Below are 25852 nucleotides of genomic sequence, written 5' to 3'. Positions count from 1 at the left end.
GGAACGTTTATGATTTCGATCTATGGGTTCCCACTTGAAAAGTCAACAGCCCCCTGCTACTAGAACAGAAACACAGATAAGACTTGTGACAAACAGCAGAAACGTGACAACAGCATCAGTACAATGCACTGGCATTTGGTAACCAAACACTCCCTTGAACAGTGGAAAACCACAGACGCAAAGCAAGGATTAATTCTATCACGCGTTTCCATCATTTTCATCTTTTCTTCTGGCAACAAAGAGGTTCGACAGGGTTTTCTCATTCACCCGATGCCACACCTCAATCAGATACGTTCAAACAACAGAACGCATAACAAAGTAAGCTACATACCTCTTGCTATTTCATAAGTAAACCATTTATTCCCCTGTAAACAATCTATAAAAATTTTCACGTCCTTTTTTTCCTAGTTTACCAAAAACAATGGATCGACTTAATTGGTTTTAAAAGCACAGACGTCTAACTTGATGAGGGCACAAAGACCGGATGTGAGGAAAGGTGTCAAAGGACAAAACAGCTTTGGATCAATTACATATCCACTGGCCTTCCAGAGCCCTCCGAAGTTTCGGCCAAGCAAAATGTCCATCTACAAGAGGGTGGGGTTTCCACTTGTTGGCGCAGCAAATACCAAGTGCTTACTGGGAGGAGACTCGAAGCTCCGGCCATCTCATGCATCACGTGTCCCAGAACCAAGCTGGGGCCCCACTGGGCCCCTAGTCTTTTCTTCACGAAGCACGGAAGCGGAGTTTCGCAATGCGTATGGCAGGCGCAGGGAGTGCTAGCTTGACCTTTGGTGCCACCTACAGATCCAACTGCGTTTCACTTCCCTGAAGCAGAGACCTGGAGAAAGCCCGTGTGCATTCAGAATGCGTTACCCAACGGGCTGGGGCTGGGGCACCCCATGCCATAACCACTCTACTGCAAGGGCGTAAAGACAAAAATGGACCGTCCCTCTTACGTCATCCCACAGAGGAGTCTGCCTGTTTATTAGAAGACAACGCTAAAAGGGACCACACGAGCGCATAAGGCGAACACTCGTCACCGCCACCCAGGTTAAGAAACAGAACTTTTCCAGCCGCCCCAGGCCCCCCCACATACCCCGCTGTCCTCTTAACCTTCCCCACTGTTTGCATCAGTTTGGTTTTCCAGGTCGTCTAAGTAGTTTAATAATCCCATCACAGATGGATTCGTTTTAGGATCAGAAACCAGCACGAAACCATCCCTACTGGATAGAGCCGTGCGTGATGAACCCCCCACCTCGGGACGCCTGGGTCCGCCTGCTTAGACGACGCTCGGAGGTTAGACGGCAACGTGGAGGGCAGTCTCCACACTGGTGCTTTGGCATTGGTTCTCATGCCAGCGACTGTGGCCACTGCCTCGAGGGCCTGGAAAGTTGGGGCAGCTGTCCCTGGAGCTGGCAGCTCAAGTCTGGCTTGACGGCCTCAACTCGGAGGGCATTTGCCTGGAATCCAGACAGCTGACCACCCTCTTTGGCTGAACTAGAGGCACTGGCTGGGCTCCAGGGGCGTCTCAAGCTGCCCCGTGGAGACCAGGGGGCCGAGCTGCCCCGAGGCACTGCTTTCGGGCGGGAAGGTGACCAGGTCCGAGTTCTTGTTTTCACTCTGGTCGTTGTGTTGCTTCTTATGGCATCTCAGAGAGTCATCCCTGACGAAGGAGGCACCGCAGGTCTCACAGCGGAAGGCCCTCTGGGTCACTATCTTGGCCACGTGCTGGGAGCTGCTCCCTCGGGGCCCCTCCTTGCCCTGCGGGGCCCGGTTCTCCGTTTTGGTCTCGTCCCTGTGCACCTTGTCAATGTGCTTGGCCAGGCTGCTGGGCCGCTTCGTGTCAAAGCTGCAGAAGTCACACTTGAACGGGCGGTCTTTGCAATGCACCCTGCTGTGCACGCGCAGGGCGGCCGCGCTGGAGCACGAGTAGCTGCACTCGGGACACTTTTCGGGGTGGTCGGCCTGGTGCAGCCGGCTGTGCTCCAGGAGGTCGGCCCGGTCCCGGCCCTGGAAGGAGCAGTGCAGGCACTTGAACGTGTGCTTGATGCGGATGTGCGACTTGAGGTTGGCTTTCATGGTGCAGCGGACGTCACAGAACTCGCACTTGAAAGGCTTCTCCCCCGAGTGCACGATCATGTGCCTTTTCAAGTCCGAGCTGATTTTGAACTTGGCGCTACAGAGCCAGCACTGGAAGGGGGTGTCCCCTAACAACGGAAGGTGTGTTTCCATTAGAGCGGGCAGGCGAAAGAGCTCCCCCCAAACATACGTCAGAATACCTGTAGCCGCAGAGACAGTTGGGTCTTTGAACTCTACCTACCAGTGACTCCCTGACAGCACCACTTACCGCGTCCGTGACCTTCTCTTTTCCTCACGACAATCTTAGGAGTAGGTACCATAACCCCCATTTCATAGATGGGGTAACGGAGGCTTAGGGAGGTCAAACAGCAGGGATTTAAACTCAGGCACCATGATATCCAAGTTTGTGCTCTTCATGAGGTCACTCTGCTTTCGAATCTCTCACGCCTCAAAGTTGGACGTGGAAGGGGTACAATTTAGGTTACAGTTGTTCCAAATCCAACTAGGACCTAATCGCTTACTCTAGCGTTTGAGCTGTAGTATATCAGTCGATAGGAAACTTTAGTAATATAAGCCAAAGTTTACGATTAGACTGAATTTTACTTATAAAATTAATGAGGGAATATGTTGCCCAGCAACAAGCCCTGAAAATCCATAGCCTCCTTCTGTACTCCAGAGGCACTGCTAAGGGTTTTTAGTGCTTTGGGAGGTTCCTACTTTAATCATCATCAGCTGAACCTAAGCAAAGATGAGGATCTCACTTATCCTACACACCCATCCTTCCCCCTACCCTCCATTATTGGGTAGGTGTTTTACTCTTCTGGTGTTACCTCCTACATTGGGTAATAACTTCCCGACTTCTAGTCTATCAGCTTGAGAGGTTTCTTGAGGAGTCCTTCCTCTTCATCACCACACTATGTCTTCCTACTCGTCAGAATAGCTTTATTTTCACATTTAAGTTCCAGAACATTCGCATTCTGACCAGTGAATTCCCAGGCTTTAACTAGTTGTTTTCAGTGTTAGAATCAAATTACAATTTGTGACTGGGTATAGGTCATATTCACCAGAGGCAAATACTGGACCAGAATTCCGTCCACCTCCTTAGAGGGTTACTGTCACACCTGGGCCATGGGATAGTATCAAGGTCAAACTGATTCGCTTTTCTTTCATGCTTATTTTGGTTCACAGTTTAGCTTAATTCTTGACCGGACTACGCACTGAGGAAAAAAAGAACCTTGCCATACTCTCAGAGTCATCCAGTCTTTTAATTACGTAACAGTTTATGGGAAATTCCTTGTGGGTTTTTAACTTCTGATTTATTGAATTTTCTCTTAAACCTTCTACAGAGGAATTATCTGCAGATTTCTTTACTGCAAACTTAACTATATCCAAATATACATCAAGTATCTCATGCCAAATTAGGTCTTCTCCCTGGAGGACAGCCTATCTTCCAGTAACTTCCGCCAGCAGGCTGGCTGGAAGTCTTGACTTCTTGCAGATTGTGCCTACTTCCTACTTGCATACTTCAGGAAGTTTAGCTGGGTATAGAATTCTTCCTTCAAAATCATTTCCCAGCTTTGAGGACACTATTCCACTATCCCCTTAGAAGCCAACACCACTGAGAAGTTTTCCTAGGTTTGACACTCCCCATCCACCCCCTCTGTGCTTGGAATCTTGTGAACCCTGTCCATTCTCACAGCTCTCTAGAATTGGGAAATTCTTTCTCATTTGATTTTCTCACTTCTGTTTTCTTTTTTTCCTAGGCCTAGTTAGTGACTCCGAACTTCCAGCTTCTTATTCTCAGTTATACAAATCAGATTTTTTTCATCTAATCTCTGGGAAATTTCTTTACCTTTGTAGACAGCAGCTCTCGTTTTAATTCATACTTTGTTCTCACTGCCTTCTCATAGAACTCGTCTTGGATGCAACATTTCTGCTAGTGGGAAGATACCAATTAGGATGGAAACGATTACCCAGGTACTTGGTTAACTCCAGGATTGGTTCGCTTTGGTGCATTTTAGATCACTTGTTTCCACAACTGACATTTAGATTTAGGAAGAGTAGATGGATTTAGGATTAGACATAGGTGTCATGGGTTTTATCTGCCACTGGGCAGTTGGGGCCATATTGCCAAATCGGCTTTAGCTTCTCCTCTGAGCTATGTGGCCTTGGCAGGTCTACATGCCAGTTTCAAGTTCAGAGCTCTCAGGGCAGTAAGACATTGGCTGGAAGGATGGGCTCCCAACTCTATGTCTGCCTCCCATTTGTCTGCTGGAATTTACTTATTTACTTAGTTCCAGATGTCAGCATTTTCAGCCTGCTCACCATCTTCTACGAATTCACTGAAAAGTCTAATTTTCTCAGCCTCTTGAGCTTCCCAACCCCCATTTTTCCTGAGCCACCATGAGCTGGCTGGTTCTATTGTTATTCAAAAGGGGTCTCACCAGGGGAAGAGCGAGCTCGTGGCAAAGTCTGATTTCCAGAAATTAGAAACTTGGGATTCGCAGTTCCCGTCAACTAATTTTGTCACATTTCTGAATTAAGGCATGGAATCGATTTCTGTACAATGACGGAAATGCCTACTTTATACATCGGACTCTGGAGACACAGCCTTTGCTTAACTGCTGTCTTGGGTCCTCCTCCCCAGCTGTGGTCTACGAAGTTAGAGAACCCAGCTGTCCGACTTCCATGTGTTACTGGAAGTTGTCTTCTTGGTGAAAAACCACCGAAAATTCCAATTCTTTTGCTTGGACCATCAAATCACCTCAGATGCTTGTGTTTTGAGGAGATGAAGGTTAAGAGGCTAAGTAACAAGTAAGGCACAGGTTTCCAAGGCCAGGGACCTACCTGTGTGGGACCGCAGGTGCACGGTGAGCTGGCTGGAGTTGCGGCTGGCGTAGGGGCAGAGCTGGCATTTGTACGGCCGCTCGTCCGAGTGTATCCGCAGGTGCTTCTTGAGGCTGCTGCTGTCCACGGCGGCGTAGTCACACAGGTGACACTTGTGGGGCTTCACGCTGGTGTGGCAACGCATGTGCATGGTCAGGTTGTCCTTCCGGCTGAAGCACTTGTCACAGAACTCACACTTGTGTGGTTTGTCTCCTTCAAACACATAAGGAAGATTCAAGGGGTTAAGGGTTTCTCTATGAAGAGGGTGGCAAAGAGATCTGACCAAGATGGGAGCCGGGGCATAGGGGTCTGCCTCTTTCTTCGGTCCAAATGCCCAGATAGGAAGATACCATAGTTCAGCGCACTGGGACACGAGAAGGTGGGCTCTTCGTTGACGGCTCACAAATTTTAAGGAATCCGAAGAAACAGATGAGCTAAAATCAGACTGAAGGAGAACATCATAGGGCAAACCCGGTTTGGGAAAAAGCAAGGGATTATTAGAAGTATTCAAGTGCAGGTGTAGGGATCTTAGGACAGCTTTCTGGCTCAGCAGCTGACGAACCACACAGAATGATCGGGATGACTCCCTCCCTTACTTCTACTAAACCACAGCAGCAACGGTGTCTACCCCCAGGCTATTAGAAAGTGAGGGTGCTGACAACCACAGCAACAGTGCAAAGGCCTCAAGGAGCCAGAGAGATTCTGGAGAACAGGACCCTATTGCCAGAACATTTCCTCCGAGGAGTGCTCGAGCCCTCCCCTACAACCACTCCAGACTGATCATATGCAGGTTAAAAAAAAAAAAAAAAAAAATCTACCCAACAAACACATGCTTAGGGGGAAAGCCAGAACCACAAAAGACATGTCCAAGAACCTGAGGTTCTAAAAGCAAACCATTTTCATTTTCCTAACACTTCCTATTCTCCCAGGACTCTCAAGACTCCAAGTTGTCTAGCAGAAAGGTGGTCTCAAGAGGACTTAGATGATGGAGCCAAAGAATCTCCCAGAAGGCTGCCCAAGAGGACAACGGGGAAGGTACAAGACATGAAAGCCAGTTCTAGACGGTCTAGGACAGAGAAAACAGTTACTTCTCTACACGAAAGACAGCCACGGGTCTTCAGACGGCTTATGTAGAGGCATGAGGAGATCTTCCAGCTTTTAGAAAGAAATGCTCAGATCAGCTTATTCCTCCAACAACCCTGGATGGCAGCAAGACGAGAGCAGTGTCTGCAAAAGTTCTACAGAAATTATTTAAATGGAGTCCTATACTTGAACTAGCATGGAGTGGGAAGAGAAAATAAAGCCAGTTGATGACTCAGGGCATCACGCTTGAACTGTGTACATCAGGAAAAAAAAAAAAAAAGGAAGATGTGGGATATAATAAAATGCAAACTACTGCTTCCAAACCACAAGAGAACCATAAAAGAGAGGCAAAAGAACACAAGTAAAAGTCAAACTACGTATAAGTAAAGATAAATGGGTTAAGTTTCCCTGTTAAAAGTTTTAACGCGTTTAAGGGGTCAGTTTAATGCTCTTAAGGTAAATAAAAATGACAAGTAGAAACCTATTCTAGGAGACACATATTCTAGGACAGAAAAACATTGTAGGAAAAGTGGTAGAAGAGTATCAACTGTTAGACAAAACAGAAATCATGGCGAAAGCCACGGAGAAATTCATACTGAAAAGATAAAACCAAGCGGATGGGACTCAAACTTCTGAAATGAATATGGTTTCACAAACGGTTTTCCAAAAGTCAGAGCATATATTTTTTACTTTAAAGTTTATTTGAGAGGCAGTTTGAGTGGGGGAAGGGCAGAGAGAGAGGGCAAGAGAGAATCCCAAGCAGGCTCCGAGCTGCCAGCACAGAGCCCAATGCGGGGCCCAAACCCACGCCACCGTGAGATCATGACCTGAGCCGAAATCGAGAGCCAGACGCTCAGCTGGGTTGCCCAGGGGCCCCAAGAGCATATTTTAAAACTCTTTTTGTTCAAGAATCAAAATCAGATTACAAGCTCCCTAGAGATGAACAGGGCGAGCTCCATGGATCAAAACCTAGAGCCTATCCCTGTTTTCAGAGGAATGTTTGTAGACTTGAGTTCATGGTTAACAAAAGGCTAAAGGTGAACCGTAGGCAATTTAATAAACTAGAAGAAATTAGGATACGCAGCAGCTAATCCGTACACACATGTCACGGTTAAGAAGGGAGATCTGCTCAAGGAGAAGATATCAATACCATAGGGTCTTCAATCTCAATATCGCCTTTTTGGTCAATTAGTTCTTTCCTGCAGGCTCTCCTGTGCACTGTGGGATGTTCAGCAGCATCCCTGACCACCTCCCACTAGATACCAGGAGCACCTCCACTCCCAGTGTTAAGAGTCAAAAAGGTCTTCTGATTATTGACCAGTGTCCCCAGGGTGGGGGTGGGAGACAAGACTACCTACCCGATTGACAACAATTCCACCAGACTCTGGAAAAGAGGAAGGGGGCAGGACGTCGAGCCCATCGTGACTTACGTAGAACTTTACCCCAATCAAATTAAGATTTAATAACAAGGATAATGGTTTAGGAACAGGTCAAATTACAACGTCTGAACCAGGAGAAAACAGATCAACGACCATTAAAATCGCTAGGTCAGAGATGTACCCCCAAGTGAACGATTCACTGCTCCAGTATTCATGCGCCCCCGCCCAGGAGAATTTTGCCTCCCTGGCCCCGGGACTGACCATAGGCTTAGGTATGGGTCTTGTGCCGCCCAAAGAAATAGAATTCAAGCTGAGGCGTTGCTGTCAGGCAAATCCTTTTTTCAAGTTTTAAGTAATCTCTACACCCAATGAGAGGCTTGAACTCACGGCCCCGAGATCGAGAGTCACCAGCTCTTTGGAGCCAGCCAGGCACCCCCAGGCAAAGGCTTTTTAACAGCCAGGGTGTGGTTGGTCACATTTCTCTTGCCCGGGATGACCAGTAACATTCCAGATCAGGGGTTCTTAATTCAGGGCTTGCGGGCAAGGTTTAGGGGGCCCAAGACCTTATACGGGAAGCAATTTTTATTTCTACTACCTCTAACTGGAAGTTAGCATTCCTACCCACTGTGCAGTCAACACGCTATACTAATAATATAGTCATACTAATAATTGACCTGAGACCCCGGTCAATAGACAGGAACCATGTTCATACCTGCGGGTCTCTTGAAGCCTCATTTATGCTCGTCACTACTTCCCAATTAAGACAGGATCTAGTAGCTGACCCGACATTAAACAGGGTTTCTTCTGGGTTCCTGCACATACTAATGCGGGGGTGAGGAAGGCTGCATCACTAGGCGGTTTTGTCCGGCTTGGAGATATAACGAACAGGACCTTAAGGCATCCAACGTGATGACTTAATACAAGAATACATCGAGAAAGGATCACCACTAGAAGTTTAGTTAGCACCTCCTTGACCTCAGAGAATTATTCTCTTGTGGTGAGAACACTTAAGATCTACGCTCAGCAACTTTCAAGAACGTAACGTTAACTGAACAGTCCCCACACCGTACATCAGATCCCCAGAACGCGTACGTTTCGGAACTGGAGGTTTGCACCCTTTGACCACCATCTCCTAGTTCTCGCATCGAACTTAAAGAGTAAAAATGTAGTTTGCATCACGTCTGGGTTAGCCCCAAGATTCGGCCTTTTTAACAAGATCCCAGGTGATGCTTTCACTTCTGGTCTTTACTATAGTTTGGAATAGAAAGGGTTAGTCTAGTAGAAGACCACACTGGACACCCGGGTAGCTCAGTTGGTTAAGCTTCCGACTTAGGCTCAGGTCATGATCTCACAGTTCGAGCCCTGCATCGGGCTCTCTGCTGACAGCTCAGAGCCTGGAGCCTGCTTCGGATTCTGTGTCTCCCCCTGAACACTGACCAGTTGTACTAAAATATAGCTTAACGTCATTTTATCGCACTGAAAAACATTCTGGCAAGGGTCCACGGCAGGAAAGAAAAAAAAAAAAAAGGTCAAGACCGACTTTATCTGGCAGGTTCCGGACAGAGGCTGGTGCATCGGCCGGGTCCTGGACAGAAGACGACAAGGCGAGAAGCAATGATGGACTCTGGGGGACACGGGAAGGGGTCGAGCAGTCTTAGTTGCCACTGAGAGGACATTGTCCTCATAGCCTAATTGACACCCCCCCCCTCCATCTGCTGCAAGTCCCAAGCAGAGAGCATTGCTGGCATGTTCTACCAAGGCTCCCAGGAAAAGTGTGCACATGTTCAGTTAACGGTCTACTGGCAGAGGGAAAAGAGAAAAATGCCTCCACTCCTTTCATGAGTGATTAACCTGCTGCCGCCACCAAGTGAGGAAGTAAAACCTCAGAATAGAAACCTTAAGCCCAACTCCTGTTACGACGTGCTGCAGGACAGGGCCATCTTCACTTCGATTAAATATTTTCACCCAGGAGAGGGTCGTGTACGTGACTTAGCTGGCCAAGCGTCCGATTCTGGACTCTGGATTTCGGCCACAATCTCGCAGTTCGAGGGTCTGAGCCCCACATCGGGCTCTGTGCTGACAGCACAGAGCCCACTTGGGATTTTCTCTCCCCCCTCCTCCCCTTGCACGCTCTAATAAAATATTCAACACTTTTTCATCCTGGATAAACTGGCATTTGGGCTATATAGACAAAACAGGACTTTTTAATGTTTATTTTTGAGAGAGAGAGAGAGGACGGATGAGTGGGGAGGGGCAGACAGAGGATCCAAAGCAGGCTCTTTGCGGACAGTGAAGAGCCTGGTGTGGGGCTCAAACCCATGAACTTCGAGATCATGACCCCAGCCAAAGTCCTAATCTCAACGGACTGAGCCACCCCGGAGCCTCGAGAAGACGTAGCTCTAGGATAAAGGTAATAAGATCCATGATCAAGGTCTGGTTTTCCAAGAAGTCTCCAATGTGATCACAGCCAGCTTGCTAATTTACTCTTCCCAAATAGAAGTCCGCAGCAAGCCCACATTCTGGGTACACAGGCCCCCCGTTCGGAGCCACTCCTGTGCCTGCGGCACCCCCACCCTCCTGCCTTTGCCTCTCCAACTCCACCCTCTACGGTTCTCAAAGTGCAGTCCGTGGGGGCCCGGGGGTCCCGGAGTCTCTTCTGGTAGAGCCCGTAGTATGGAAATACCTTTGACTAAGGGGGGACTTTGTTTTCATTGTTGACCTTTACACCTGCCCCAGGAGTCGCTGAGCAGAACTGCAGGTGCCCGAGTACCGATCACCAGCTCTGCCAGCGGTACGGATGCCCTTCACCCCATGCCGTCCCAGGGAGCACAGAGCTCCTTTCACTTAGGAGTAGCTGTTCCCAGCAGCAAATTGCTCTGATTAAGCCACTCCCCCTGAAGTTTTTTTTTTTTGTTTTTTTAACACCTTGTAGCGAAATACGAAGTATGCAGAAGGCACTCCGCCGTGAACCCGAATACCCCGGTTGTCTGCAGAACAAGCACTGTCACGTGGCTGGGACGCAAGCTAGGCGTCCACACCACTTGGACTTCAAAGAGCAGACCAACTACGGGTTTTTTTTCCTGCCCCAGGTCTGGCATCTGGCAAATCTTCAGAAGGAACTAAGTGAAGCTGTCACTGCAAGGAAAATTACCAACAGGGCGAGGGTCACATCCCAGCTCTGAGCGCAAAGTTGAGACGTCAGAATGGAGTCCCTCCCCTGAGGGCACAGCTTCCTGGTTCTTAGACTTTTTTTTTTTTTTTTCCCAAGGAGGCCGAGAATATGAAGGGATTTTTTTCCCTACAGGATTATGAAACGGGTCAATATTTGGAAGAATCACGTGAGTGGGTCAACCGGTATTTTTTTAAATTTTTTCAACGTTTTTTTATTTATTTTTGGGACAGAGACAGAGCACGAACGGGGGAGGGGCAGAGAGAGAGGGAGACACAGCATCGGAAACAGGCTCCAGGCTCCGAGCCATCAGCCCAGAGCCCGACGCGGGGCTCGAACTCATGGACCGCGAGATCGTGACCTGGCTGAAGTCGGACGCTTAACCGACTGCACCACCCAGGCGCCCCTCAACCGGTATTTTCAAGAGACTAATGCAGGACATCTAAAAATTCAAGCAGGGGTTAAGAGCCAAAGTAATTACAACAATGGATTTTAGTTTAACGGGGTGAAAAGGTTGTGGATATGGCTACAGATTCTACACAGCAACTAATCCTTAAGAAACCACCCTTTGTTGGGTTGGGTAGAATAAAGAACGTTATCTGAAATGGCGATCAATATTCCCATCTCAACCACATGGGAGAGGCCAGATTTTCTTCCGACACCTCAAAACACACGGTGATGGACTGACTACAGGCGTGAGAATCCAGCTGACTTCAACAAGGAGATTTGCAAAGGTACAGATAATGCCCCTGGTCACATTTTTGGGGGAGTTAGTTTTCATTCAAGTTCTGAGAGACGTTCTTAAGATTTTAGGTAATCCTTCCACCCAATGCGGGGCTTGAACTTACAGCCCCAAGATCAAGAGTGGCATGCCCTGAGTCAGGCACCCCGGCTGTTACTTTTAGGCAGATATTTTAAGGTTTTCTTTTTTTTAAAGTTTCTCTCCAAGAGCGTGTGCATGCACGTGCATGAGCAGGGGAGGGGCAGAGAGAGGGAGAGAATCCGAAGCAGGCTCCGCACCATTGGCACAGAGCTTGACGTGGGGGCTCAGATCCACGAACTAGGAGATCATGACCTGAGCCAAAGAGTTGGAGGCTTATCTGACTGAGCCTGCCAGGTGCCTGTGGTTTTAATTTCTAATGCAGTAATTGTAGATAAAACACAAACTTGGGGTGGAGGGGGGTGGGGGGAAGTCTTCGATTTTTAGATGTAAAAGTAGCTCTAAACAGTGCTTTGAGAACCACTGTTCTATCCATTTGGCAAAGGTCCAGCTGAAGCCTTAAATGATCACCTGCACACGTCACCGCCCCTGCCTCTCAGATCTGTCGGGGATGCCATCTGGCCCATGTATCAGTTCCGGGTTTTTTGTAAACAACCTTTTATAAGCTGGCCAAAGACTTTGTCAGCCTCCATTTCCACAGCTAAAAGTAGCCACGTGATGAAGTTTTGGCCCATCAGACATGAACCCAGGTGACATGTAGCTTCCAGGATGTACCTCGAAGGGGCAGGAAGCCTCCTCAGCCCATGCCTAGGTGAGCTACATCCTCGGGGTGTCAAAGGCACAACAGAAGAGCCCGACTCCCCGGAACCATGGGGGTTGTCCACCATACCTAATTTGGATGGTCACAGGATAGAAATACCTTGGTTTTAAAGCCACCATTAGCTGGCTCTCACTATTCCATGAATCATGAGGGATACTACCTTTGGGGTCATGCCCCGAGGGAGAGATGCTGTGAACACCCAGACCCCTCTCCTATTTTGCCACTGGTGAAGAGATTCAGACAACTAGAACATCTGCATTGGACACAAATAGCCTAATCATCCAATAGGGAAGCCATCTGTCCACTCCCCCTTCTGGATAGATCACAGACTCTGAACCCCAAGGACAGGGCCTTGCCTACTTCCTGTATCCCCAACATGCTCTGTATTTTTCCAATAGATTATTAGTCTAGCCTCTGGTAGCTTTCTCGGTCCACCCTGGCACTGTTCCATGTTCTTGTTGCCCTCGTGTTTGCAGCACACTCCTTTCCCCCTTTCATGACCTACCCTTCCCTGGTGAGAAGGACCCTTCATTCTCTTGTTTGCACGGCACAATGCCCACTTTTGGCAGAGATGACTCATGGCCCAGAAAGCAGCCTGCCTATTGCAGCTCCCAAGTTCAGCTGGGCAGGAGGCTGTCCTTCTGGAAAGGACTTCCCAGCCCTCCTTGATGCTGGATGTGGCCATGACCAAGTTCTGCTTCCCTCCCAGGAGTCATCAGGGATTCTGCTCGGGGGTGGGGCAGGACATGGCCTGAGGGAGCGATGCTTTAAGCCCCTCCCCTACTTCTGCTTCCCAGTGGTTAACCGAGTTGGGAGTGGGAGAGCAGTTGCCTTGGAAATGAAGCTCTATATTAAGGATGACAGGGCTATTCTACCAGCTGGGGGGTATTCCCTTCTTAAGTCATACTCGAGAGAAAGTGGATTATGTTTAAGCCACTTCAGTTTCTGTAAGAGCCAAAAGACCAGTAATTTTTTTTAATTTATTTTTATTCTTAGTCCTTTCTACACCTAATTTGGGGTTGAACTCACAACCCCAAGATCAAGAGTCACATGCTCTTCCAACTGAGCCAGCCAGGCGCCCCACAGACCAATATCTTAACTCCCACGGACTAGGACCCGAGACGAAGCATGGGCAAAGTTTTTGTAAAGAGCCGGATAGTAAGTATCTTAGACATCTGTGCACCACAGTCTTTCTAGTGACTACTCAATGCCACTGTGGGGCCAAAGCAGCCACAGACAACAAGTGAGCTGCACAGGTTAGATCTGGCCCACAGGGTACAGACCCCAATTGTAGATCATGGAAACTCCTCTGCTCCAGCCCATTTTCTGTGTATTCTCAGCAGCTGGGTGCTCTCAAGAAGGAACCTTTAAGAAGCAACCTCATTATGCTCATCTGACATTTACTAGGGCCCACAGGGCCTCCGCGGAGCCTTCCCTCCACTCATTTTGTGCCTTCAAAGCCCCCGCCCCTGCTGCTCCCTCTGCTGGAATGTTCCTGGTCTTGTCTGGTTACGGAGCCATCGTTCATACTTTAAGAATCTTCAGAAAAGCCCTTCGTGAACAGCCTTGATCCAATCTCCTGGAACAGGTTACCCGGCACATTTCCCCTAGCTTCTGACCTTTGAGGTCACAGCCCACCCCACCAGACCACTTCACGAGGCATCGACTCTTCCTGGCCTGCTTACCACGTTCTACGCCAACACTTAAATTCATATCCTTTTTTTTTTTTTTTTTAAACATTCAAGCTTTGAACAAACAAACGGATACCTGTGTGGATTCTCAGGTGGCGGTCCAGATCTTTCATGCCATGAACAGTTTTGAAGTGGCAACCTAGGAGGGGGAAAAAAAAAAACAGCTTTTCTTAAAAAAGAAGCTAGGCAGGTCTGGGTGGCTCAGTCAGTTGAGCATCGGACTTCGGCTCAGGTCATGATCTCAGTCTGTGGGTTCGAGCCTAGAGCCTGTTTCAGATTCTCTACACCTCCCCCGCTCGTGCTCTGTCTCTCAGAAATAAACATTCAAAAGTTTTTGACAAAAAAAAAGTTCACTAAAATAAATAAAGCTCCAAAAGGAAGCTACCAGAAATCTGAAGTTCTGGGAAGTCCCACTGAGCTCAGATGCCATACAGGATACTTAGAACACACAGAACGGTCCTGTGTGCCAGGACCATGTGGGAACACAGCACAGGGGCTCAGCGGGTAAAGTGAGGCAGAGCTTGTCCGCCAGCACCCGGTACAGAGAAGGGGCTCCACGCGGCACGTTTGGGGTTCACCTGGATAGCAACAGTTGAAGGTCCTTTCTCCAAGCATCACGGTTTGGTCCTTCGACTCTGGGGCAAGGGCCATGGCAGGGATTTTCTGAGCATCACCACCATCCACGGCGGGACAAGTTGGTTTGGGATCATTATCTAATTCTGAAGCTGAAATGGAGACAAAAAAAGAAAAAAAAAAGCGCGTTACTTTCTCAAATGGAACCACCATGGTGCGTCTTAGGCTAGAACAGCCTTGGGGGGAACAAAAAAAGACAACACATTAAAAACAAAGCCAAGTACGCTCTGGCCTTACAGAAGTCCTTTCTTGAACTACCAACTTCCAGGAAACACAGGGGACAAGGGAAATGGTAACATGACACGCAACTGGCAAGATCCAGGAGGCAAAACTTGCAACAGTGCTTCTCAAATGACCTAGGGAAAACTTAGTTTGCAGACGTTTTCTGATCCATCACACGTGGACATTTTTTAGAAGTTGTAACACAAATTACAAGTGAAATAGGACCAAAAAGGCCAAATGTTATTTGAGAGGAAAGCTGGGTGCCCTGAAAACATCACGCTATTTTTAAAAGCTTTCTCAATTTCTGAATTTGCTTGGTCTCCATCCAGTAGGTCACAGACCACACTTCCAGCACCACGGAACTCCTACACAAAGACCATGGTTTCAACACCTCGCTTAAAGATGGGGGGCGGGGAGGAACCAGAGTCAAAGGCTTGAGATGATTTCTGCGATCAGGAGTTTCTCTGAATCCTGATTTGTACACACTTGAACAGCCAGTCAAGACCACGAGAAACATCGACACTCAAAGCTCGATAAGAAAAAAAAAAAAAAAAAAATCCCTTCAGATTGCGAAGATGAAATCAGTTTTGAGAGCATTCTCATCCTTTAGGGACAGATACTTACACGGCCTAGGTATCAGATTCATTTTCAAAGTAATCCAGGGCAGGGGAATAGTGGGACAGAGGAAACCAGACTGGCCACGCTGTCGTCTTTGAAGCCCAGCACCAGGTACGTCAAGTTCACGGTATCCTTTTGCCAGGATGGCAGGATCATGCAAAACGGACATTTTTTTAAAAAAATTTTTTTCTTCGTTTTTCTTTATTTTGGGGACAGAGAGAGACCGAGCATGAACGGGGGAGGGGCAGAGAGAGAGGGAGACACAGAATCGGAAACAGGCTCTAGGCTCTGGCTGTCAGCACAGAGCCCGACGCGGGGCTCGAACTCCCGGACCGTGAGATCGTGACCCGGCTGAAGTCGGACCCTTAACCGACTGCGCCACCCAGGCGCCCCAAAACGGACATTTTTGTGGGCCAAAATGGTCCCACGCTTTCATGTGGTTTGAGCTAATGGGGAGGTTTAAGAATTTGTCACAAGGACCAAGTATTCCTAAAAGGTAAAGTGATTTCTCTCCAAATAGATTTAAACCCAAGGGAAAACAAAAGCGGTCAAGGTCTGCGGTCTTAAAGTATATATGCCTTGACTCCTGTAGGAATTAGAGGCCAAGAACTGGGACTCTTTTTGCTCCTGGCATACAAGGAGGATTCCATTCTCCGGGAGAGATTTGTCAAGGCGAACCTCTTACCAGGAGAGGCCGTTGAGCACACTGTGAAGGACATCAACTCCAGTACAGGGCTTGCTCAGCAACTTGCTAACTGAAACTTAACCTTTCTGAGCCTCAGTTTACCCTTGAAGAAGGGATCATTGACCTGTCGGAGTTGTAGGGTTAAGAAATGCACAATGTAAGTTCTCAGTATGTGACCCAGCTGGTGCCATGTAAACACTATTCAGGAATAAAGGCCTGCAGAGGTCACATCTGACTAGTGTGGTGCTCAGAGCCCCTGAACAGGATGTGAACAAGTGACCTAATCCTGTGGCTCTCGACGGAGGGTCATTTTGCCCCCAGCGGACATCTGGCAATGCTTGGGGACATTTGACTGTCAGATGTGCACACAGATAGGGGATAGTGGCATCTAGGGAGTACAGGCCAGGGATGTTGAAACCATCCTACGATGTACAGGAGAGCCCCCACACCTGTATCAGGATCACCTGCATTGTGGGTTTTATTTATTTTTAAAACATTTTGAAAGAGCATGAGCCAGGGTTGGGGCAGAGAGATGGGGTGGGGGCTGGGGGGGATCCCAAGCAGGCTCCGTGCTGTCAGCACAGACCCTGATGCAGGGGTCAATTCCACAAACTAGGAGATCATAACCTGAGCCTAGATCAAGGATCGGTTGCTTAATGGACTGAGTCACTCAGTCGCCCCAGGAGTTGAAGGTTCTAATGTTTTTATTTATTTTTGAAGCAGACAAAGAGAGCATGAGCAGGGAGGAGTAGAGAGAGAGGGAGCCACAGAATTCAAAGCAGGCTCCAGGCTCTAAGCTGTCAGCACAGTGGCCGATGTGGGGCTCGGACTCATGAACCAGGTGATCATGACCTGAGCCAAAGCTGGACGCTTAACCGACTGAGCCACCCAGGTGCCCCAAGGAGTTGTAGGTTTTAAATGTACCTTCCCAGTGCTCATCGCAGATAACTAGGGGTTGGGGTTAAGGGCAGATCCCAGGAAACAAACAAACAAACAAAAATTAAGTTTGAGAGAGGAAGAGAGAAAGATCAAGTGAGGGCGGCGGAGGGGCAGGGAGCGAGAACCCCAAGTAGGCTCCACGCTATCAGCACAGAGCCTGACACCAGGCACAGTCTCCCAAGACAAAGCGTGAGATCAGGACTAGAGCCGAAATCAAGAGCTGGATAATCCACCAACCGCCACCCTGGCATCCCGGAACCCATACTTTTAAAACAGGCCCCAGTGATTACGGCATATACTCTAAGCCCTTTTGCTACCTGAAGGGTGGTCCCAGAGCTTCTAGTTATCAGCGTAACTTGGAAGCTTGTTAGAGAAGCAGAACCTCAGGTCCCAGACCAACAGAATCAATCTGCCCCTTAACAAGATCCCCAGGTGATTCCTGTGCACATTAAAATAGGAGTCCAATGCCAAGGCAACGCTTCTTAAGTGCTCCAGGATTACCTGGAGGGCTTATTAAGGCACAGGTTTGGGCTTCATCTTTAGAGTTCCTGATTCAGTGGATCTGGAGTAGAGCTGGTGATTTTTCATTATCTAACAAGTTCCCAGCTGATGCTGATCTGCCAACCACAGTTTAAATGTTTATTTTTTTTAATGTTTATTTTTGAGACAGAGAGAGACAGCAAGAATGGGGGAGGGTCAGAGAGAAAGGGAGACACAGAATCTGAAGCAGGCTCTAGGCTCTGAGCTGTCAGCACAGAGCCCGACGCGGGGCTCGAACTCACGGACTGTGAGATCATGACCTGAGCCGAAGTTGGACGCTTAACCGACTGAGCCACCCAGGTGACCCTAAATGTTTACTTTTGAGAAAGGACACACACGCCCATGCATGGGAGGGGCAGAGAGACAGACCTAATCAGAAGGCGGCTCCACACTGTCAGCACAGAGCCAGGGCTCTGTAGAGCTGGGACTCACAAACGGAGATCATGGCCTGAGCTTAGGTCAAGAGTTGGATGCTTAACAGGCTGAGCCACCCAGGCACCCCTGGCAACCACACTTTTGCAAGCTCTGAGGGGCTGGCTCAGAGGAGATGCTGAAGCCCAGGGGGCTAGAAGTCTTTCTTCCAACTGATCAGAACCCACACCTGCCGGATCTGAAACCCATCACTATGTGCCCTGGAAGCAAACCCCAAACCTTGCACTCTAGCAATGCATATTAAAGACAATAGTCAAATTCTGGAGGGTTTTTAATCCCACAGATACCAAGGAAGATTGAAAAAGTGAAATCTACATGAGAGATCGTAAGGCGCCGTGGTTTCGGGAACTGACCGCGAAGCCAGCTGCGAAGTTTCAAATTTCGGTTCTATCATTTATTAGCCTTGTGGCCCCTGAGAAGTTGCTCCGCTTCCCTATTCCTCAATTTCCGTATCTAAAATGGGGATCACAGCTCTGATTTCGTAGGTTTAGGTGAAGGTTAAGTCTTAGTATATATAAAAGGACCTGTTACAGAAGTCATTAAATCATCATTATGGTTTTTTTTTAATTTTTTTTTTCAATGTTTATTTATTTTTTGGGACAGAGAGAGAGCATGAATGGGGGAGGGGCAGAGAGAGAGGGAGACACAGAATCGGAAACAGGCTCCAGGCTCTGAGCCATCAGCCCAGAGCCCGACACGGGGCTCAAACTCACGGACTGTGAGATCGTGACCTGGCTGAAGTCGGACGCTTAACCGACTGCGCCACCCAGGCACCCCGTCATCATTATGGTTTTTATTGACGTGTATGCACGTGAGCCACGATTCTCCACGGGAGGGAGACACATCGTGCCACGAAGGTGTGGAAACAGGCTGAAGAGACTGAGGGGTGAAAGTGGTAACAAAAAAAATGGTAGAAAGGGGCATCCAGGTAAAATGTGGAGTGGCATGGAAGGGCCCCCCAAAGGGACTTCTCTTTTAAACATCCACGAAGCCATTGAAAGCTCGAAGCCCACATTCTCCTGAGCACCGTGCAGCTGGGACAGAGTCCCTTCTCATCTCAAAGTGGGGGTGAGCCACGTTTGACAGGACCCCGTTCAGCACAGTGGGCCCTTTAGCCCTAGGAAAAACTGCCTTTCCTTTTAGAAGGTTACTCTCGGGGCTTTTTTCTTTTTTTTTTTTTTAAACTGGTCACCACTGAAGTCTACCAGGTGACCTGCTGTATTTTTGTTCTCCCAAAGCCTATCTGAGTTGCAAACCCATTTGCCAGTTAACCTTAAAGCAAAGTAAGACCTCCACAAACCTCAAAAAGGAGGTGGGCCTTTTGTTCAGCTCGACAGACCTAAGATGCAGGCGAAAAACCGCATCAGTCGGAAGGTTTTTTGTCTCTGCAGCGGTAGCTAGTGTTTAGTTCTGATTATGCCCTGCTCCCACAGGGGCACCCCAAATACTGCACGGTACGGACCACCACAAGCCTTCTAAACAGAGGGGGTCTCTACACTATACTCGAGAAAAGAGGCCCATGGCACTGACCAACAGCCAGGGGTCACTCCGGTTATCCTCTTTGATAATGGCTTCCCCCAAAAGTTTCAACACCCCCCAATTCTTCTTTTAGAAGATCAGCAGGGGGCCTGCTCCCCCCCACTAGTGGCAACCTGGGTCCATCACAGTCCTTGGGCACAAAGGTAGTTAGGGAGTTTTAGGTTAATGGGAATACCATCCAGCCAAACTTCAGTTTTAGATACTATCATTTGAGGAATAGTTTCCTTAAGTTTCTCCCCTCCTCCACCTCCTTGGATGCGTGGTTCTCAAAGCCCACACCAGAACGATCTGCACTGCTGGACGTCTGACCCGAGGTCCCTTGCTCCCTTCCTGGGCCGAGAAAATGGAGAGAGAGGGAGAGAAGAAAGTTCATTTGGGACTAAGGAGAGATTCTCAACGAACTGCGGGAGAAGGGCAGGGAGAGGCGATCGAGTGAGAATTTACATTACCTTAATCCGAGGCCGAGATGATCAGAACGGAAGCGCCTTAGAAATGCAGATTCCCCAGCCCCGCCTCACCCCAGAGATTCCAATGGGGGCGGTGCCCAAGGGTGGACGCAGGAATTTAGCGAGTTAGCAAAGCTCTCCACAAACCGAGGCTCCACGGACCATAACGCCCTGAGGGCTTAGGGTAGTCGGGGGGCCTCGTAGCTTCGCTCCGAGCCCCTCCAGCCACTCTGCAGCTGGCTCGGCCCGCTAAGTCCTACCGTGGCGCTGCTCTGCTCAACACACCCCTCCCTCCAGAGCCTCGCTTAGAGTAAAAGGTGAAGTCCTTACTGGACCCGCCCCCCTCCCCCACCCCAGGCTGCCACCTCGATGACTCCCCCCGCGGCCCCCACTGGCCGTTCCTCCTACCTGGTTCCTCTTCCCCCAGCCACCTCCAAGCCTCTCCCCCACACCCTTTGACGATGCCCACCTCGGGGAGGCCCTCCCCGGACCGTGTGAAATACCTCCTCCCCCGCTTCAGGTTTGCAGCCGGCTCTCACCCCTAACGCACCTTACGCCTCACCGCTCTATCTCCAGTCCCATCTTTCCCGACCCCACTCGGCCCTAAACTCGAGCAAGAGCGGGAGTTTTGCTTGTTCGTTGCTGTGTCCCGTCCCCCGCCCCGGGCCCTAGCGCCGGGGTGCCGCGGAAACTCAGTCGTCTTTCGGAAATCCCCCTGGGCTCGGGACGCCGCACTCAGAAGGCTCACCTTCCAGGCACCCCGCCCCGGGCCAGCGCCAAGGAAGCAGGTCCAGGACCCGGGCGCCGGCGCACCCCGAAGACGGCCTCGGACAGGGTCTCGGGGCGCCCACCCAGCGCCTTGGAGAGAAGATTCGCGATTCGCTAGCGCTCGGGGGGCGCGGCGTAGTTCGCCCCGGGAGGGAGAATTCACAAGGAGGTGTAATTTACAAAGGCGCGCGGCGGGGGCGCCGAGGGCTGAGCCGCCGCGCTCGACTCGGGGGCCTCAGCCGCCCTTCCCCGCCCGAGGCCTCGCACCCACGCGGGTCCCGGGACCGTCCGAACAACCGCCCGCAACCCCCGGGCGGGGCGCCCGCAGCGCTACTCACCCGACAGCCCCACCCCATCGGGGGCAGCGTCGGCGACCCCCGGGCGCGCGGGCTGCGGCTCCTCGGAGTTCAGGTGCTGGGGCTTGGCCTGTTTGCGCCGCGACATGGCGAGCCGATCGCGGCCCCCGGCGCCGCGCACGCCAGTGGCCCGCCTCTCCCCCGACCGCTTCCCGGAGTTCGGAAATTTCCCCCCAACCCCGCGACCGGAGCGCGCATGTCCCGGCAATTTTGCGCCTCGGCCGAGCAGGGCGATTTATCAAGAACCCTGACGGCTGATTGGCCCGGCGCCAAGGCCTCGGGGGGGTCCCGGGGAAGCGCGGGCCGCGCCGCTGCAGCCCACACCACCCGAGAGCTCGTTAGAAATGCAGACTCTCGGGCTCCACCCCAGACCCGCCGAATCAGAATCTGCATTTTAACAAGCTCCCCAGGTGATTCGCATGCACATTAAAGTTGCAGAGACCGTGTCTGCATTTTAACGAGATCCCCAGGTGATTCGCTTGCCCATTAAAATTTCAGAAGCACAGCTCTCCTCCAACTTTCCTGCGCGCACGAATCACTGGGGATCTCGTTAAAATGCAGATTCTGACTCAGTGGGTCTGGGGTGGGGCCTGAGCTTCGGTATTTCTAACGAGCTCCCAGGTGGTACCACTGCCGCTGCGGCTGCACAGGCCGTGCTCTTAGATTCTGACTTAATTGGTCTGGGCTGAAGCCTGGGCATTAGTGTACATATATATATTTTTTTCTTAAGCTCCCCAGGTTATTCTGACGTGCAGCCAAGGCTGAGAAGCACGACCTCCAGCATATTCGCGTTTGAAATTTAAATGAGGCCAGAGAGTCTCCAACGGCAGATGAACCACTTTATGGAGGAGCTCATTAAAAATGCAGATTTCGGAAAGTTTTGGCTTCAGGCGGCGGAGCCCGGTAATCTGTATTTCTATACGGCGCCCCCAAACCCCGACCCCCGTCCGGTGACTCTGGCGCCCCAGGTCTACGACCACACGCGAGAAGCCTCGGGGCCAGCAGGGGAGTGGGCCTGCCTAGCAGGTGACCGAGGCGTGGTCTGGGGAGGGGAGGTGTTGAGCTAATTGGCGTTCAAGCTCAGACTGGCTGGGACCTTGATGAGACCCGAGGGGGACCCGTCCTTGCATCAGGTTAACACGGGGAGCAGGAGAGCCACCTACACCGCTCAGGTGTTTACTTTCTACAAACTGGGGAGTTGCTCAAGGCGGGGCTGTACCCTAAGCTTGCCCAAACCTGCGAATCACGAGAGGGCCCTCGTTAGAAAGGACCCGGGCTCTGCTCTGAATCCGTGGGGACGGGGGCCTAAGAATCTGCGTTTCTAACAGCAAGGAGGGTGAAAGTTTACTCTGTGGCTAGGGCGGGCCCCGTGGGGTTCGGCAGCCGCCTGTAACTCGTCTCCTTGGGGTTACCGTTGGCAAATCGTGGGGTAGGGCCTGCGGGATGAGCATTTTTACTTTTCTCAAAAACTGAGCTGTTCTCCAACTTCCCGCTGATTTTCAAGTTCTGAATTGACTTTAGGGATGGTTGTGTAATGCCAGCTGAGGTCACTCAAGGTTAAATTACTATTTATGACTTAAAAAAAAAAGTAATCCCTACCCCCAACGTGGGGCTTGAACTCAACCCCCAGAGATCAAGACTTGCTGCTCTACGGACTGAGCCAGCCAGGTGCCCCGGGATTAAGTTATAGAGCCAATTTTTTTTAACCTTTAAACTTTTCTTTCTTTAATGTTTACGTTTATTTTTGAGACAGAGAGAGACAGCATGAGCAGGGCAGAGAGAGAGACACACACACAGAATCCGAAGCAGGCTCCAGCCTCCGAGCTGCCAGCACAGAGCCTGAGGCGGGGGCTTGAACCCACAAACTGCGAGATCATGACCTGAGTCCCAGTCGGATGCCCAACCGACTGAGCCACCCTGGTGCCCCGACCTTTAAACTTTTCTTTGGGATGTGGGTGTAGTTACACATACACATAAAGCCATTTGAAAACCTATCATGTGCTTACTTTTATTGTGTCTGGTGGACTGTCTCAAGAGGATACTGGAAAAACTGGGGACAGTGGTGTTGCCTCTGGAGAACTGCCCCCAGCCAGAAGGGGGAGATCGCCGGTACCCCGTTTATACTGCCTGCGGTGTGTATGTGTTTGTATTTGATATTTACATGGCATTTCATCAGCTCAGGTGCCCAGGATTGGATTAATCCTTGGTACGTGACACCTGGTCATTACTGCTCATTGCTGGCTTGAATGGTGGCTTGTTTGGTCCCTGGCTTATTAGGATATAAGAGATACTAGGGAGCCCAAAGCTGGGAGCATCGGTGTTAGGTAGAGTCTCTCCTATGGCCCCCTCCTCCAATTTCACGGCTGTCAACCTAAACCCCATACACTTCATTCCTTTGCTTTTTCTTTTCAGTAAGTTCTTTTGCACGTGCGTGTAATCTTAAAAGACACAATTTTAATTAAAAAAATTTTTTTAACGTTTATTTATTATTGAGAGACAGACACAGAGTGTAGGCAGGGGAGGGGTAGAGAGAGGGGGAGTCACGGAATCTGAAGCAGGCTCCAGGCTCGGAGCTGTCAGCACAGAGCCCGACACGGGGCTCGAACCCACAAACTGTGAGATCATGACCTGAGCCGAAGTCGGTCGCTCAACCGACTGAGCCACCCAGGCGCCCCACAATTTTAGTTTTTTTCAAGAACTAAAAAAGCGTATGTAATTTTCTAGGAATCCCCCATATTATATTGCTAAAAGCATCCACATTGCTGTGAAAATAGCACAGTTTATTCATCTGCCCTCCTGGTGGTGGGCACTTGGGTTGTTTCCCAGTCTTTCTGAAGCATGTGGGTATCATCTGTGACCCTTCTAAAAAAGTGTCAGTTTGGGGCACCTGGGTGGCTCAGTCGGTTAAGCGTCCGACTTCGGCTCAGGTCATGATCTCACAGTTTGTGAGTTCGAGCCCCGCGTCGGGCTGTGTGCTGACAGCTCAGAGCCTGGAGCCTGCTTCAGATTGTGTCTCCCTCTCTCTCTCTGCCCCTTCCCTGCTCATGCTCTGTCTCAAAAATAAATAAACATTAAAAAAAAGTGTCAGAGTTTAAGTGAATGTACACATTTTCGGATTGCAGGTGACCCTTTAAGAGATTATGCTAAAGTCCTGGCACCAGATTACATTTTTGCCAGCAAAGGGAGAGAGAGATACTGCGGAGCCACATCCTTTCCTATAGTCGGTATTATCAGACATGTGAATATACAAGGATATTTCACTGTGGTCTTGATTTGCATTTTCCCTGCATGCATTGTTTCCAACACAAAAAAAAACAAAGGCAAAATTATTGTTTTTCACAAAAGTAATGACAGCAACTGATAAAATTTGTTTCATTTTTTTGAAGGCACCGTTTTATGATTTTTTAAACACATCTATTCAAAGTTACTGTGTAAATTAAGTTTATTACCATGTATGGTTTTAATGGCTTGACTTGAAGGGTCTAAATGAAAAATTGAAAGAAAAATGGAGGCACGCCTGGCTGGCTTAGTTCGTAGACCACTCAAATCTTGATCTCCGGGGGGTGAGTTCAAGCCCCACGCTGGGTATAGAGCCTACTAAAAACAAAACAAAACAAAACAAAAAAACCCAAAACAAAAAAAACACACAAAAAACCCCCCAAAACTGAGGTGCCTGGGTGGCTCAGTCAGTTAAGCGTCTTGGCTCAGGTCATGATCTCACGGTTTGTGGGTTCGAGCCTGGTGTTGGGCTTTGTGCTGACAGCTCAGAGCCTGGAGCCTGCTTCAGATTCTGTGTCTCTCTCCCTCTCTGCCCCTCCCTGGCTAGCGCTCTGTCTCTGTCTCTCTGACTCTATCAAAAATAAATAAACATTAAAAAAAAAATTGAGGGGTTCCTGGGTGGCTCAGTTGGTTAAGCGCGTTCACTCAGGTCATGAGACTTTGGCTCAGGTTATGATGACACGGTTTCTGGGTTCGAGCTCCGCATCAGACTCTTTGCTGACAGTTCAGAGCCTGGAGCCTGCTTGGGATGCTATGTCTCCTTCTCTCTCTGCCCTTCCTCCACTCACACTGTCCTCTGCTCTCTCTCTCTCAAAAATAAATAAATGTAAAAAAACAAAACAAAACAAAAAATATAACTCCTAGATTAGAGATCTACGTAAAAGCAGGGTATCACTCAATGGCTATGATAAATCACACTTCTCCTCCAATTCCATTCACCAGTCGTACAAATTGACTATTTTCTTGACATCCAGCTCATAAATTTTCATCTTCCCTGATAATCAAACCCGAGGCTTTTGCAAATTAAACTAAAGAGGGCACATCACTGCGTCTTTAACAGATGGATTTCAAACCACTGTGCTTGGACAATGTTTAAACAGATTAGAAAATTCTATCGCTAAGTTTAAACACGCAGAATGAGGTTTTTTGCCGGGCGACACCTTTTCATTGTCCTTCGGCAACAAAGTCACAGAACAAAGAAACTACGGTCGAACACGCGTTTCAAAATACTTCCTCCACAGGGTGTTTCCCTTCCAGAGAAAGTCAAATTTTCAACCCTTGCCACTTTTTAAAGGGAAAATGGAACATATCTGTAATTTTGATCACTTAAGGCTTTTGCCAAGAGCTAAACGGTGCCCTCTGAGTTCTACAAAAGATTCTCCTTACCCCTCCACATCTCTTTACGGAGCATCATAAAGATTGAGAGGCAGTAAAATGTAATAACACATGGACTAGAGCCAGCTTGAGTTGAAATCCTGGCTCTGTTACCGTGTGACCTTGGGAAAGCTGTTCTGTGCTCCCGTTTTCTCATCGGTCAAACGGCAATGCTCATATGACTAGGGCAGTC

General features: G+C 49.3%; 1 protein-coding gene across 3 annotated transcripts in view; it reads right to left on the bottom strand.

The window, feature by feature from the left end:
- Nucleotides 1-334: 334 nt before the first annotated feature.
- The window catches only part of ZFP64 (ZFP64 zinc finger protein), a 92223-nt gene continuing 66705 nt past the window's right edge, over nucleotides 335-25852 (bottom strand). For 2 of the 3 annotated variants that reach the window (XM_019826352.3, XM_019826349.3), the window contains 4 exons: nucleotides 14407-14553; nucleotides 13905-13967; nucleotides 4927-5178; nucleotides 335-2207 (listed from right to left, as the gene is read on the bottom strand). In XM_019826352.3, the coding sequence (XP_019681911.2) occupies nucleotides 1498-2207; nucleotides 4927-5178; nucleotides 13905-13967; nucleotides 14407-14553 (1172 nt within the window). In that variant the 3' untranslated portion in view covers nucleotides 335-1497. Of the gene's footprint in view, nucleotides 2208-4926; nucleotides 5179-13904; nucleotides 13968-14406; nucleotides 14554-20988; nucleotides 21433-25852 lie in introns of those variants that run through there. The other variant, XM_006929656.5, reaches the window with a different exon arrangement.

The sequence above is a fragment of the Felis catus genome, chromosome A3 (genome assembly GCF_018350175.1).
Source record: "Felis catus isolate Fca126 chromosome A3, F.catus_Fca126_mat1.0, whole genome shotgun sequence".
In the NCBI taxonomy this organism is placed as follows: Eukaryota; Metazoa; Chordata; class Mammalia; order Carnivora; family Felidae; genus Felis; species Felis catus.
Note: the sequence above shows the minus strand (reverse complement) of the source record. Positions and strands in the feature narration are given on the sequence as shown.